This window comes from Kwoniella shandongensis, chromosome 6 (assembly GCF_008629635.2).
Source record: "Kwoniella shandongensis chromosome 6, complete sequence".
Classification (NCBI taxonomy): domain Eukaryota; kingdom Fungi; phylum Basidiomycota; class Tremellomycetes; order Tremellales; family Cryptococcaceae; genus Kwoniella; species Kwoniella shandongensis.
In genome coordinates, this window is record NC_089292.1 from 1,451,420 (window position 1) to 1,467,386 (window position 15,967).

Below are 15,967 nucleotides of genomic sequence, written 5' to 3' on the forward strand. Positions count from 1 at the left end.
TAGTGCTCGGCGGACAGATAGTGTTACTTATGATACTGCATATAGATACATGGTCTTCTCGACAAAATCAATCCGTACTTCTTTACTTTACTTCCGTTTCGTTTCTTCGCCGATTTGCTACTAAACTAATGCGGCCACTCGAATCTGAATCCAAACATATCACGTCCCAAATGCTCATCATCGTGCTCGTCACCAACAACCTTCTTGTCCGACTCGTCTTCGATCACACCATCTTGATCGACGAGTTTAGGCAGTTCGGAACTTGGACGATGCATTCTCTTTGAGCTAAACACCTCATCGCCACGGGTGGCAGGTTGGGTTAGCGCGGAACGGCGGGTTTGTGTACAGACGAGGGAAAGGAGACGAGGAGATATGAGGAGAGGGTGGTGGAGGAAGAACGCAAGGGCTTGGAAAGGAAGTCATGATGACTTACAGACTCGACAGTTTGGTTCAAGGTGGGGTGAGCATCCTCGTAGTGACCGTCTCGTGTCTTGTATCGGTACTTGAACTGAGCGACGGATCTGTACCGTTGGAAATGTGGTCAGCAAGGACGCAGGCAGAGTACACCCGGCACCAACTTACGAAGGGTGGGTGTCGTGCTTGGCTGCGTTGTCCCATGGCTGGACCATACCGGTCTGCGCCAGCTTTCGGGTAGCGTCGGGCTCGGAAGCCTTGGTGAAGCTAGTAGGGGAGGACATTGTCAGCAGTTGTTTCCAACGGTAGTACGCAATGCGAGGAAGGGTAGGAAGATGAGAGAAGATCCGATCGGGGAGGATCGGAGATCGAAATCCAAGTCTGAGGCCTGCGTGTCGCAGTCCCAGCCGGGGAAGCCAGAACACAGGGAGGACATAGGAGAGGGGTAAAGGGGAGTAGCACGTCGCACTCACAAGAAGTAACCGGCTACACCAAAGATACCAACGACGATCGCGCTAAGGGGGTACAAAGCGGGGTCTCGCTTGGCGAATCGGTTTACCTTTGAGGTCGCCTGTTGAAGGTTGGCAGTGTGGGAAAGGGAGTGAGGGTCGGCCTGTGAATACGAGCGAGCGAGTATTTGATATGATAGAGAAGGAAGGAGGAAGCAACGATGGCGATGGCGATGACAAAGTCAGCGTTGTTCCCAATCGTTGTCACTCCAAGACAACTCCGCTCAAGGGGGGTCAAAACACTCACAGAAGGCTCTCGAGGGGGAAGGGAAGACATTGTTGATAAGAGTGTTGTTGTTGGGTAAGTACTGAAAGTAAGTGTGCGTGTGTTGCTTGAATGTATGTTGTATGGGAAGTGGAAAGAGAGGAAAGTGGGAATGTGTGATCCGTCGATCCCTCTATATATATATATATATATATTATGAGCGATTACCCGGGGTCCAGTGCAGGTCTAGTTCTCGTGACGTGACGTGATGTAGTCCTACTCCTTTTACATCTCAACCAACCAGGGACAAAGGTGCAATAAGCTAACAACTACATCAATGCGCTGTATGGATGGTGGTGGAGCACGCACACTCACACTGTAGGAAAGTGGACTGGGACTTGGACAGAATGACGTATGACGTCACATACGCACTACACAACCAAACCTCATTGAGACCTTTTGCCGAAAGCGGTAAATTGTGGCACCGTTTAATGGGAATTAACTACTAGCCGATCGAGCCACAAATGACAGCAGGGGTGATGCAAAGAAGCGCCCTAATCTATCTGATTGGTGTCAAGTGTGGCTTGTGGCAGAGCGCAAGTAATAAACACGAGCAGCTGCAAAAGAACGGTAGATACATGGTCATTCAATGCTATCAGTTTCAGATTCAGTTCACGAAGCTATGAGATAGTTATTATAGATGTCAATATCGATACGGTCTGTATAAGCTGTATATGGTTTGAAAGTTAAGTGTGTGCAGTATCGCTACAGGTGATCCTTCCGCTTCGAAACAAAGTCCGTCTACCACTCGATCCTGATCTCTCTCTGTCTGTTTCTACTTTTCGCGTATCTCTTCTTTCGTTCTTCCCCTGACATAATCGCACAACTCCTCCTTAGTTGGGATCGACATGGGTCCCCTCGCTAGAGTTATCATCCGTGCTGCTCCCCCTCTCCTTTTCCTTCCCATTGCCACTAGCAGCATGGGCATTACCACCAATCCTCGGTCCGAGGGTGAAGTCACCGAATCTCGTACCTGCCGCACCTTGATTCTGCGCTTGTGTCTTCTGAGCTTGAGTTTGGGTCTGACCACCTCCGCCGGCTTGTTGCGCGGCTTGTTTGGTAACCAAATTCTCCTCTTGTCGTTTTCCGTCTCGATCCTTGTCTTCTACACCATGATGATCGTTGAGAGTCTTGTCGCCTTCAGCAGCACTACTCTCTCCTTCGGTAGGAGTGGGGGTCGAATCTTGTCCAGCACTAGCCCCATCGACATCCTTGTCTTTCTTCTCGTCGTCCGGAACAGCACTCTTGTCCTTGGCAGCACCGCCAGTCTCGTCCTTGTCCTTCTTAGTGTCTTTTTCAGACTTCTTGGTCTTGGAGCCTTTGGTCGCAGTCTTGGAATCATCACCACCTGCAGCTTCTCCGGGGGTATTAGCACCGTTGCTAGCGAATCGGAAGTAAGAGCCGTTATGGTCGGATTCGTGGACGATGGTGAGTCGTTGCAAGTCGGTGAGGAAGTTTTCGAGCTTCTCGTTCTTCTTTGAGCGCGTCGTTCGACCGATGTTATCCAACCATCGGATCTTGTTGAGTATGAGGTCTAGCAAGAGGTGAGGTGTCAATACTTGTAGCCTCAAAGGAATATAACACAGCTTGCGGCTACACTCACAGACCAAGAGGATAATGACGGTCACACCGAAACTGTAACACCAGATCTTCACAACGGTGACGATATCAATCCAACCACCATGTTCAGCGGGTCCAGAGATCCAACCGAAGAGGGCGAAAAGAGATGCCCTACAAGAGATTTCTCACTTAGTGACGTGTATGTAGCCACTTGAGGGTTACCACTCACAAAATGTCGACACCGAGCACCGCACCAATGAGCTGCCACGAAGGCCAAACATTGGGTGTTCCAGGCTCCTGAGCAAGACGAGTGATGACTACACCGGCTTCAGCGTCAGCACGATACCATTCACACGTAAGCACAGGCTGCTTCGACTCACAAATGATCCAAGACTCCGTCAAGGCTACTTCCAAGAACAAGATCTCCTGGACGGAACCAAAGTTCTGGATGATACCGCCATTTCCAAGGAAGAGTGTTCCTCGTACGATCCAGGTTCCAGCAGCTAGAAGAAGACCCATGATGGTAGAGATGATCCATACTTTGGGAAGCTGCCATTCGACGGGCTGATGGGCGTAGGGTGCTGCGGCGAAGAATAAGTATGCCGCCTTCCGTCAGACATAACGTAAACTGACCTCGATCGTAAGCAATCGCGATTGTGGCAACATCTGCGAAGATAGCAAGGAAGCTGCATTTGATATCAGCACTGATATCGATGACCTTGTCTGAATGAGGAAGACTCACACGACGAGATCGACTCTGATGGTCTCGTTTCTGATCAAGATAGATAACATGAGGTACACCTGAAGATGAACACAGAGTGCAATACTACAGGAACACGATCAGCATACGCCCTTTCACTGTATTTAGGCGACACAACTCACCGATAGATGATGTACGCCTTCATTCGGTGGAAGATCTGTCTGGCAACCTTGATAGCAGTGATGATGGTCGACAAACCCTCGTCGAGGAAGACGACATCGGCAGCAGTTCGAGCGGCATCACTTGCGCCCTCGACGGCAATACCACAATCTGCCTTCTTAAGGGAAGGAGCATCGTTGACACCGTCTCCTGTCATAGCGGTAAGGTGACCTCGTTCCTGCAGACCAGACATTGAATCAGCTCTAGACCTCTGAACCGATGCAACACGATGGCGGAGTGTCGACTCACCTGAAGTAGGTTGACGACCTGGTACTTGTGTTCTGGGAAGACCTCTGCGAATCCATCTGCCGCTTCTACGAAATCACGAATATCGGAACCAGACATCCCACCACCAATAAGCTTCTCAGAGTCGTAGACGTTGGTGCTGAGTCCGAGTTGTTTACATGTCTCCTTAGCGATGGCGACGGCGTCACCGGTGAGCATCTTAACTGAGATACCAAGGTCGTGGGCTTCTCCGATGGTCTAAACTCTCACAATCAGCCACTGTCCCCTTTGCTTAACCACTAAGTCTCGATCGACCTTGATCACTCACCTTGGCAGTGTCTGACCTGGGAGGGTCAAACATACACAACATGCCCAGGAGTTCCCACTCCTTGCCATCTTCTTTGACAGCGACCCCCAAACTCCTGAAACCTCTCGTTGCAAAACCCTGCGCTTGACTCCTATAAGCTGCAACGGTAGCAGGATCGAACTTGGCAAGCTTGAGTATGGCGTTGGGAGCACCTTTCGCACATGTGTAGTGTTTACCGTCTTTCTCTACTTCAGCAGTGATTCGCTTGGAGACTGGGTCGAAGGGCGTGAACTTGTGGGTTTTCCATCCGGCTTTGAGCATCTCTTGAGCTTTAGGATAGTCCTGCAAATATGGATTCATCAGACATGATTTTGCATATCGCGGCACACGATGCGCAAGACTCACCTTGAGTCCAACGATTGTAACTTTGTCAATGGGATCGAGACCTCTGACATTGTGGGACGAAGCAAGAACAGCTACCGCCATGAACCAATTAGGATCCACATCAGGGGCGATGTACGGATCGTTCAACGAAAGCTTGTTCGCTGTCAAAGTGCCCGTCTTGTCGGAACAGAGAATGTCGACACCGGCCAACGACTCAATTGCCGTGAGTTTCTGTACGATCGCCTTTCGTCTTGCGAGATAGGCCGCACCAACCGCCAAAGTGGTGGTGGTGACCACGGGGAGACCGACAGGCACACCAATGATGAGGAAGATAAGGGCATAGACGAGCAAGTTGTTTTGGTCAGGCTCGGCGATACCGGTTCCTCGGAAGAAACCACCGATCCAAACGATGAAGACGAAGACGACCACGATGATCAGGAGGCTGGCGGGGATGTTATAAGCATCGGTATTGACCGAGCTATATAGCTACAAACAAGGGAGAGACTCACGTAGTACCGATACCACCGAGGACGATCTGGAAATGACCAACTTCGTTTGAGCCTGATATTGTGTCTCGTTAGTCTGGTAACCTCATGGTAGACATTGAAGCTTCTTTCCCCCCACTCACTAGATACCAAGGCGGCAGTCTTTCCAACAAACGACTGTTTCGCGGGAACAGTGACCACTGCATAACATTTCCCTCGCTTGACACCACAAGTGTAGTACGCGACATCGCCGACAAACTTGTCCACGGCCAGCGATTCACCCGTGATAGCAGATTGGTCGACGGAGCACACGGAAGGACCCTTGTCAGGTCCGTCATCATGGTCATCGTTGTCGGATTCGTCGTCGTCGTTGTGGCCAGATTGCTTTTTGGTTTTTTCGTGCTTATCGAGTATTGCCTTGGACTAGTGGCGGATACAAGGTTAGCGGTCACTGTTGGTTGACAATGCGATACGATGACAGTACTCACCTTGGATCCGTCTTTGTCGCTGTATTCACCCAGAATCTAAACCAAATTGTCAGTTAGTCAGGATGTATCGGTCATTGAGGACCAAACGGCCTACCTTGGCATCGGCTGCAATGGTGCTTCCCTCTTCGAGAACCACAATATCACCGGGGACCAACTCTCGCGCTTCGAGTTCTTGCTCTTTACCATCTCTCACGACGGTAGTCTTGAGGGCGATACCTTTCTTGAGCTGAGCTACGATATCTCCAGCTTGTCTACCCAGAACATCAGACACGAGCTCAGATAGGATGTGCGTTCGCCTTCGTTGCACTCACTTCTCCTGATACCAACCGACGGCAGCGTTGAGGAACAAGATACCGATGATAACACCGAAATCGATCCAGTCTCGAAGACCTGCCGCGAGGAGAACAGCAAGTTCCATAACGTAGAGGATAGGACCGCGGAAGTACGAGATGAATTTGATGAACTGGTTCTCGGATGGACTGCAAACGGCGTAAAGTCAGTTGTGTCACTGGACCCTCTGTAGGGAAATACTGAGATAGTCAGATATATTCTCGGCATACCTTTCGAGCTCGTTGTAACCTGCGAGTTTCCGACGCTCGTCTACATCAGAAGTAGAGATACCCTTGGTTCTGTCCGTCTCGAGCCATTCTGGTGGGATCTGTAACCCCAGACGAGGAAGTAAAATCAGCAACATTGTCGGATCGCTCTGGGCAGAATGGATAGCTGGTTATACTCACCTTTTTACCACTCGACTCCACTTTGGTCTTCTTCCATGGAGCATACCATTTCCTGACGTACTTGACATCTTTGTCATCTTCGTCGCCATCATCGTCCTTCTTGTTCTTCAACTTTTGCTGTTGATCCGCTACATATCGAAGGAGCACATCGTATTCCTCTCCGTCATACTCTGCGAGTGTGTAAATAAAGGTCAGTCACAGCCCCCAACAGTCACGTCAATGAGTCACGCCGACGACGGGTCACTCTACTCACTCTTCTTCTCCTCTTGTTCATTTCGTTGTTGTTCTGCTTCTGCATCTCCATTCTCCGGATCCTTGTGAGCATTCTTCCTATGAGTAAGAGCCATCCTGACGGACCCTGGCCTATTGAGCTAGAGCTGGAGCTATTCCCTCCTGTCTTCAACGCTGTCTATCGCTTCCGCTTCAGATTGGTACAGATCAAGCGGTGAATTACTGTCTAAACAAAAAACGATTCGGCTAAAGATACAAAGATTGTACTTTGGAAGAAAGAAGGAAACGTACACACCAGATAGTGAGATGTCCGAGTTAACTATATGCTGCTGTTACTGTTGGTGAGAGCGGGGACTGGACCACATGTCATGCATCCAGTAAGTATACTACTACTCATGTCGCACTCGCTTGTACAGAGTTACCAAACTCAGTCAGTCACCCAGTTATGTCATCTCATGAGAATTATAGCGTCTAATATCTATTCTCGGCTCGAATAGGCGTGATCTATTTACGGAGTATAACGACCAGTAACTTACGAGTACAGAACCTCCACCCACGTCATAATCCAGACGGTACCCGCTACCCCACACACCGATAACCGGCGGAGTAGGAGTAATGCGCTACCCGCGGGATGTCAGGGCGAGAGAGAGAGAGAGCACATCATCTGATGCATGATCATATGGAGTATGCTTGTCGCGCGCCCGCGCCCGCCTCCGGTCAAGTTGCCTGAATGCGTACTTTTAGGTCATTGCGATAATTGCGCATTAGCTCGCTGGTTAATATGTCTGATTATGCCCATCACTGCATGCATCAGTCTTCATCAGCTAGAAACCAGTACCGACGACAGGTCGTTCTTCCAAGCTGACACTGTATTCAAAAAGGATGATTGCAATAATGTGATATATAACATCATATGTCCTTACTTGTGAAGATGTCTCTAATTAGCCACATTGCAATGAGTGATAGCACATTCAGTGATGGATAAGGCATTACTTCTGCAAATCTTCTGCAAGTCAGAATTAGGAGCTTCAATCAGATCCCAGCTGTTTTGATCTCTTGATGTGATATGGGTTCAGATATGATACTTGGCCACTAATTGGCTAATGATGATCATGCAACCAATAGGAGTTGATGTCTCAGTACTTGATCAGTCACACCCATGATGTCATTTAGGAGGGGCGCAACCTGTCTTCTTCCTTCCATGTCTCATACATGTAAGAGCAGAATGAAAGGTACCCCATCAAGGACCACAAGAAGGCCTAGACATGGTGCTTGACCAGGCTGGACAGTATCTGTTATTACCACAATGATCCCACTCATTCACAAAGTTGACATATGCATTGTATTTCCACTAACCTCTTTCACTAGTCCTTCAGCAGTCATTGTACAATTGCACATAATTCCACCCCTTGAACTTGACCACTCTACAAGAATCATCACCACCAACAATGTCTTCCACCAGATCTTCCAAAGCGTCTACTACTCCCGCCTCGTCTGATCATCTTTCCATCACTCCAATGGAACAACCAGTCGTGAGCGGAGCATTTCATGTTGATGCTTTTTGGGTCAGGACTGTCCAAACTTCTTCCAAGAGCCTGGCAGATCAGACCCAGGTGTTCTCTGGACCATGTTCCGCCAATGTGATGGGTATTGCCGCAACTGGAGGTGATGCCTCACACAAGTAAGTTTGTACTGCTGTCACTGTGCATACCCATGAGATTATGTCTACTCATCAGTCCCTCTCCTGACACCCCATGCGTCACACCTCCAAAGAAGATCAGACAGTAACGAAAACAATTTTTCCAGACATTTGCATATCCAGAGCGCCTACCTTGATCCTCGCAATCCAACTGGCAGCTTTTTCTATCACAACCGTGAGGCATACCTAACCAGTGGTCACAATCTTCCCCTGCTGCATGCAGATTATTCTGTGATTAGGAAAAATGATGAGCCAAACATGCCTCACACCTCTGCTTATTTGAAAGAAGGGAGCTGTGAACACGAAATAGAAGGACCATTCCAGATCATTTTCTCACAATCAAGTGCCCTAAAGGTGCCGGTGGAATTGATTCATGGGGAGTGGAGAGATCTACCAGAAGATTGGTAAGTTGGGTATGTAAGTAAGGTAAAGCTGCCCGAGACTCACTTAGAATTATAGGTGTGAAGAGGATTGCAATCACTGGCGACCAGTATCCACATCATCCTGAAATCCAAAACCAATTGTGCATGAAAGCAGTAGATACACAAGTACTTACAGCCTGTAGTGGATATGTGTGTGTAGTATAAGTAGCAGTAGAGTTTTCAGTCATGTGATCTGTGAATATGTACACTCTCCTTTTTTTGTGTCTATCAAGCAATCCTGGGACAGGCTAAGACATGGTGAAGCAAGAGTACATCACAGCTACTCAATCCAGCCTCATTGGTGACAACAGACGATCACTTGGTATTGCATGACACAAAAGCCATGTTCCAATGACAAGGGCTTCAATGAAAGGGGATCTATGGAATGGCAATCTTGTGGCAACATGTTGTACAATGACCATCGTTGGTGTCAGACCAGTGAGAGTGAGATAGTCAGTAACAGACAGCAATTTTAACGGATATGAGCAGACCACAGTCTCACAATGACCATTGTAGCCTTGGTCCAAGTGAAGGAAGTTGAATTCAATCACGGCTGTAAGGACAAGGGTATGAAATACAAGTCTCTGTGGTCTGTCATACTATCTACCATGGTAGCGCTCCTACATGGGTGATCCTTTGATGCTCCCACATTGTATCATCAAGAGCTGCAGTAAGACGAAGAAACTGGTCCTGTTTGGCCGACCTTTTCTGCCAACTCTCAAGCTTACTTCCAGGTCACTGGATCTGAGGACATTTGTGCATGGGTCTGATTTATGAATTGTTAAACCATCTACCGGCTGAAATGTGCCTATCTTGTTCAACTACTGGTGATGTCATTGGGCAATATCAGCATGTTTCAAAGATTGTTGCAGAGGGTAGCTGAGTAATACATGACACACATGCTGCTTTCATAAACCACCGTGCACACAGCCACCACTCACACATCCTTTGTGATGATGCCCCGTCCAGATGGGTGGCAATCTCAGCAGGTTGATAAGCGTGTTCTGAGTTTCAACTCGATCCAGGTACATAATCAGTACAACTGGCCTGAAATGTATCCTCTCCTTCATCCTTCAACTTCAACAAATCACTTGATTCATACACAACAGCGGACCATATTTGACACAATCATACACCATCACACACCCCAAAGCCAATCAAAGATGCCTTCTTACACTTCAGGGAGCACACCATCCCTTGACGAAGCTATTAGCAATGCACCATGGGGAACAACCAGCACCATGTTCCACGAAGGGGAGCATGATGACATGGAATGTCTTCAGGTGGAAGTTACTTGTCCTCACACCCTTCTCACATCCGGGTTCCACGTCAACACCCACCGGCTCACTATCACTGGTCCCACAGACAAGGGTCCATCCCTGAAGTCAAGTGTGGCTTCATTGGCTGGTTGGTACATAGTATGCCCTCAGTCTGGCATGGGATTCCGTGTTATGAACCCCAGTTTCAACCCTGAGATTGCCGGTAAAGTTGCCCGAAACCTGAGTAGGACAAATATGACACAGAGAAAAAGGTGTCCTTTGGCCAACTCGTATGTGATGTCCTTCTTGTGATTCACAGGGGTTAGAGAGCTAATTCTGCTTCTTTGTTGAAGGATCGCCTCACGATTCCGTGCTTCAGGAACCTCAACTCCTTTCCCATCAGAGGTGCTTGTTGCAATTGACACCAGTCGCTCAAGTACTGTTTGTCAGTCCAACCTTGCATTCACTGACAATGTGTTTGCAGTTGAGGAAAGCTGTGCCTATCTCGATAGCAAAGGCAGATCAAGGGACCTTAAGGAAGACAACATCTTTCAAATCTTCCCTGCAACAATCGACTGAGGATCATTCATACCAGAGTGAGGTGACACAGTCATGCCCCAGTTGTCAGTCTACGAAGAGAGGATGGGTGGGAGTATTACCATGCTCGTGTGTAGTCCTCTAGTATAACATAGAATTCAGTGGCTATGATATGTCTGTGTGAACACATGTTTTGTTTTCCACAGTTCAATGACTGTGTGTGCTGTTTCAGACATCACACTGATGCTAGGATTTTGCCTCACTTACCCTTGTATCTTTATCAGATTGGTTGTTACTCTCCTTTCATCCCACTATCCTGCATGGCCGCCTGTCATGAATGACAACTACCAAGACCAACATTCTTGAGTATATATAGCCAGAATTGGGAGGTTCAGCAATATCCCATTCATTGAGACCTTATATAGTGCGATGAAATGCTTGGATAGCGTATTTGGCTGCTGGCTAGGCAATGCGTTATTACACGAGCTATGTGACTGTATGAGTGAGACGCACATGATACGATTGGTGATTGAGAAAATGAACATTGACTACTGAAGTGGTGAGTACTTATACCTTCTTTGTCGCCGCTTCACTTATAACCCAAAGAAACAAATTTTCGAGGATGAATCCGACTTTTGATATTGGCAGCTGCACATAACGCTGCGATTGCTACATAAAACAACATACATCTCGTCGACCACAATTTCATGGCACCAAGATTTACCACTTCGTGCGACCATACAACGCTACCTGTGAGCGTGGCTCCTATTGATCTTGAGACTCGCTCAACCATCGCTTCACTACCGATAGCGCTTCCGTGTACTCGACTACCACGCTCGACTTGGGCGCGAAAGGTGGCGGTTTATCCCAACCATGTTTCTCTCCCTTGACCTCTCGACATGTAACGTCGTTTCCCCTCGTTTCCAAACGCTTCTTGAAGTCCAATCCTTCGGCATGCAACATGTCGTATTCACACAACACTAGATGAACGGGCGGGAGAGAGTCGATCAATTCGTCGCTTGCGATACTCGGGCTGACTCGAGGGTCTAAGAGGTCGAGTGAAGGTGTGAGATACGACGTATCGAATAGGTTGGTTAATGAGTCTGGAAGAGTAAACTCGGGCTTGACGCACGTCGCTCGTTTGGCTTCTCGCGGTAATGAATAATCCAGTAACGGGTAAAAGGCAACGATTCCTCGTATCCGCGGCAAGGGCGTCGGGAGCGTATAGTACCACTTCGAAGCGTGATGGAGGAGATGGTTGGAGGAGAAAGCGAGATTGCCACCTGCTGAGAAACCTGAGATGACTAACTGTGATGGATCGATTCCATAGCGAGCCGCATTGGCGGAAACGTGCAAGATCGCCGACGCGCAATCTTCGACCGGCACGGGGAAGGGGCATTCGGGAGCCAGTCGATATGAAACGGCGATGACCACTGCACCCAATTGATCGTTTGCCGTTGCCGCCCAAAGCGCATCATCCGTACCGGAACCAAGAACGAATCCTCCGCCATGAAATACGATCATTCCAGGTCGATCGGTCCGCGTGCTGCCCTCCACCTCTTTGTTGGACGGTTGGTAGATGTCCAATCGTATCGCTTTCTTCGCTTTACTCTCGCCTAGAATCGCATCGATCCATTCTGTTGAAGTTGCGGGAACGGCGTCGGGCGAGGCAAGATAGTTGATCCCGAATGCAATGCCCGTGGCTGCTCGAAGCGCTTTCGCCCGGAGTCCCAATACCCATCGTGAGGATGCGTTAGATGGAGGAGTGTATAGGTGCTGCGACATGATTTTGGGATCATCGACAGACTTCGAAGCTGTCGACGTGCCGAAACATCCACAGAGCATGGACCAGATATTCTGACGTTATCTCATGTCATCCACTAGTAGAACTGCAGATATACACGTGCGGAGGAGTGATTGCGTGTGCTCAGGGGGTAGAATCCGACGTGACGTCAAATCAATAACCGTGCTGAATGAAACGCAAGCAAAAACTATCTTCTCCTTCCTTTACGTTGAACGAACATAGACTACGGACCCCATCATTGACATTAGCAAAGAGCAGCTTATAGCAGCGGAGCGTGAGTGGGGGATCAGATGCATCACTCGAGGTCAATCGCCGTAGGTCCGAAAATAAACACGCATTCTTGCGCGATAGCTAGTCGCTGAGCCCAGAGTCGGCGAATGCCTCCGTGGTGGTGCTGATTCTGCTGATGATGATGTCAATCAACGTGCTGCAACCGAGCTATAATGCGCTATGACCACACAACTTTGACCCTCTTGTTGTCATCCTTGATAGGCCTTTGCCACTGGTTGCGATTCCAACAAAGACAGTCCCTTTGTCATTTCCCCTTTTTGTCATCTACCTATCCATATTTCAGCCTTCCCGCAGACCAAATAGGTTACTCGTTAGTCACCATGACTATCGCTCCCCCTAATGACAACGAGACCCAGACTACCTCACCCAATGCACTGCAAAAGCTCAGTCATGCGCTCAAGCCGTCAACGATAGCCGCCAAGCTGGGTCACAATCATTCGAACGACAAAGAGGATGGAACGCATATCAGGACGAGCGAAGACCAACTTGGTAAGCAAGAACAACGGACCGAACGCAAGAGAGCAGAGAAGGAGGAGAAGGAACAGCGGACCCAGGCTGAGAGACAAGAAGTTGAACATAGGAGACAGCAGGAGGATGAAATAGCTGCGAAGGAGGAAGATCCGGAGATGAGAGCGAGATATGGAGACCTGGAACATCCGGACGAGATCAGCTTGTTGGACGACGTCGTCAAGATGTCGGCCGGGAGGGAGGTGACATTTCGAGCAAGAATACATACACAACGATCCCTTTCTTCGAAGCTGGATTTCGTCATCTTTAGACATAGAGGATTCACCCTCCAAGGTGTTCTTTCTTCGAACTGTTCCGAGCATATGATCAAATGGGTCGAACGATTACCGGACGAGTCGATAGTTCAGGTTTCTGGATTACTTCAACCACCACCTCAACCTATTACGGCTTCGACAGACACTCAACTAGAATTGCAAGTCCAATCAATACATCTTGTCGAACCGTCTCGTCACATTCCCTTCGGTTTGTATCATGGTGAACCACCTCCGCAGCGAAGTAGACTTCACAATCGAACGCTAGACCTGCGGCATCCCTCGAACCAGGCTATCTTCAAGATTCGCTCGAGGATATTGAGGGTCTTCCGAGATACATTGGATGACTTGGGCTTCTTGGAGATCAACACACCGAAGCTCCAGCCAGCGGCGACAGAATCTGGAGCGGAGGTATTTAGGGTCAACTACTTTGGTAGGAAGGCCTTCTTGGCTCAAAGCCCTCAATTGATGAAACAAATGGCAATCTCAGCAGACTTTGGAAGAGTGTATGAGGTAAGTATGGCGCTAAACTGGGTATCACCGGGAAGCTAATCCTGATTGTCATGACAGATAGGCCCAGTCTTCAGAGCTGAGAACAGTAATACACATCGTCATCTCACCGAGTATACCGGTCTTGATATCGAGATGTCTCTTCAACAAGACTACCACGAGGTTTTCCACGTCCTCGAGACTGTTATGAAGAACATCTTCAAGGCGATCTCGTCGATGAAAGACGAGCTTCACCGCGTTCGTGAGATGTGGCCCAGCGAGGAGTTCAAGTGGTTCGACCAGACCCCCATCATCCCGTTCACTGAAGCGGTTCAGATGCTTCGTGACGATGGTCGAGATGTGGAAGAGGAGGACCTGAGCACACCTGACGAGATCAGGCTGGGAGAATTGGTGCATCAGAAATATGGTGCAGACTTCTACATCGTTGACCGCTTCCCGATATCCGCACGACCGTTTTACACAGCCAATGATGGACATAAGTCGACCAACTCGTTCGACATGTTCGTAAGGGGTCAAGAGATCTGTACTGGTGGACAGAGAATCAACGATCCTATCAAACTGAGGGAGAGTATGCGGGAAGCAGGTATACCAGAGAGCGATATGGAGGAGTACCTTTCCGCCTTCGATTGGGGGATGCCACCTCATGGTGGTGCTGGACTAGGTTTGGAACGAATCATCACTTTCTTCCTCGACTTGCCAGACGTCCGACTGGCCTCACTCTTCCATCGTGATCCCCAATCACTACCAGCTAAGTCGGCCTCTTTACCACATCCAGATGCCGACACGACCAAACCTCGAACATCCGAAAATGGCGACCTACCACCTCTCGAAAACCTCATCGCTAACTATGGTGACGCAACAAACACTTCATGGCTTGATGATCGATTCAAGATTTGGCGAGACGACAGAACGGGTGCCGCAATCGGCTACGTGCCTCAAAGCAACAAGTTCTGTATGATCACCGGGGATCCGCTTTGCGACGAGAAGCAGAAGAAGGAAGTCACGCTTCGTTTCATGGCGTTTGTCAAACAGGAACTCAAGCTTCGTCCGGTATGGATGCTGGTCTCTGAGGAGATGCAAGATATCCTTGCCAATGAGTACGGTTGGAGGACATTCAGCTGTACGGAAGAGCAAAGATCCGATTCCGATCAAGCAGATCCCGAGTTGATTCAGAACAACAAGGAGAAGAAAGGAGTGTACAAGGTGAAAGAGGTGGATGCGTCGGACGAGGTATTCAGGAAGAAGTGCGACGAGAGGATCGAAGAATGGAAAGCGGCGAGAGACACAAAGGGCAAACAGGTCCACTTGACCGAGATCGCACCATGGAGAGATATGGAGCACAGACGGTACTTTGTAGCCGAGGCTGACCCGGCGCACAAAGAACAGTCACCAGAACCAAATGGTGCATCCACCAAATCAACATCGAACAATATGGACCAACCGGTGATCAGTACACTGGTTGTCCTTACTCGACTTTCGCCTTCGAAGGGATATCAACTGAAATGGGCTCTGGACTTCCCACAATCACCTCACGGCGCTATCGAATCGACCGTTCAAGCCGCCCTTTCTGCCGTACCTGGAGAACCAGTAACTTTCGGAGCTGCCGTTTCGGAGAACTTTGTCTCAAAACACGGAGTCGGCAAGTTGAGAGCCAGGTTCATGGAAAGGACCTACAGGGGAATAGTGAAGAGCATGGCTCTGGATAAGAAAGCAGGGTTCAGGACGAAGTTTGGAGTGAGAGGAGAAGAGACCTATATCTGTTTCCCGAAAGGAGGGCTAAAGGCGACGGAGCTAGGGGAGATTGTAAAGTTCTTTGAATAGACACCGAGGACAACGCCGACGAGAACGCATGTCTGAAGAGTAGCTTGTGCCTCTTTGGAACCCCTCTCCGCAACCGTACACATCAATATAATACACAAAGATAGTGATCATTTCATTGAGCTATGATTGTACCATCCAATTGTCGCTGTGCATGCAGACCTAGATACACCCAAGGTCAGACAGCTTACTCGCAAAGCTGGCAAACCGCATGCAAGCATTTTGATACCTGGCAAGAAGAGTGGCTTACGTAACGATGTAACGTCAACAACAGCCGCGTTGCCCCGCATCCATTCAATGCAACCATGTACGAACGTATGTTCA

At 48.9% G+C, this 15,967-nt stretch overlaps 4 protein-coding genes across 4 annotated transcripts; 1 reads left to right on the forward strand and 3 right to left on the reverse strand.

The window, feature by feature from the left end:
* Nucleotides 1-246: 246 nt before the first annotated feature.
* Nucleotides 247-1,200, reverse strand: CI109_103819 (uncharacterized protein; the record flags this gene model as incomplete). Its single annotated transcript, XM_065967374.1, has 5 exons — nt 247-285; nt 434-521; nt 583-681; nt 888-1,027; nt 1,171-1,200. The coding sequence occupies 5 exons, from the start codon at nt 1,198-1,200 to the stop codon at nt 247-249; spliced, it is 396 nt and encodes a 131-aa protein (XP_065823446.1).
* An 821-nt stretch (nt 1,201-2,021) lies between these two features.
* CI109_103820 (plasma-membrane proton-efflux P-type ATPase) lies at nt 2,022-6,640 on the reverse strand (the record flags this gene model as incomplete). Its single annotated transcript, XM_032001679.1, has 18 exons — nt 2,022-2,722; nt 2,792-2,919; nt 2,978-3,065; nt 3,129-3,329; nt 3,382-3,434; nt 3,491-3,574; nt 3,631-3,845; nt 3,917-4,150; nt 4,221-4,541; nt 4,605-5,025; nt 5,093-5,144; nt 5,212-5,491; nt 5,557-5,592; nt 5,651-5,807; nt 5,868-6,035; nt 6,117-6,214; nt 6,294-6,463; nt 6,547-6,640. 18 exons carry the CDS (start codon nt 6,638-6,640, stop codon nt 2,022-2,024), a joined length of 3,501 nt encoding a protein of 1,166 aa, XP_031863842.1.
* A 4,566-nt stretch (nt 6,641-11,206) lies between these two features.
* Nucleotides 11,207-12,286, reverse strand: CI109_103821 (uncharacterized protein; the record flags this gene model as incomplete). Its single annotated transcript, XM_032001677.2, has 1 exon — nt 11,207-12,286. The coding sequence occupies one exon, from the start codon at nt 12,284-12,286 to the stop codon at nt 11,207-11,209; it is 1,080 nt and encodes a 359-aa protein (XP_031863840.2).
* A 570-nt stretch (nt 12,287-12,856) lies between these two features.
* On the forward strand, nt 12,857-15,646 carry CI109_103822 (aspartate-tRNA(Asn) ligase; the record flags this gene model as incomplete). Its single annotated transcript, XM_032001676.1, has 2 exons — nt 12,857-13,828; nt 13,886-15,646. 2 exons carry the CDS (start codon nt 12,857-12,859, stop codon nt 15,644-15,646), a joined length of 2,733 nt encoding a protein of 910 aa, XP_031863839.1.
* Nucleotides 15,647-15,967: the final 321 nt, after the last annotated feature.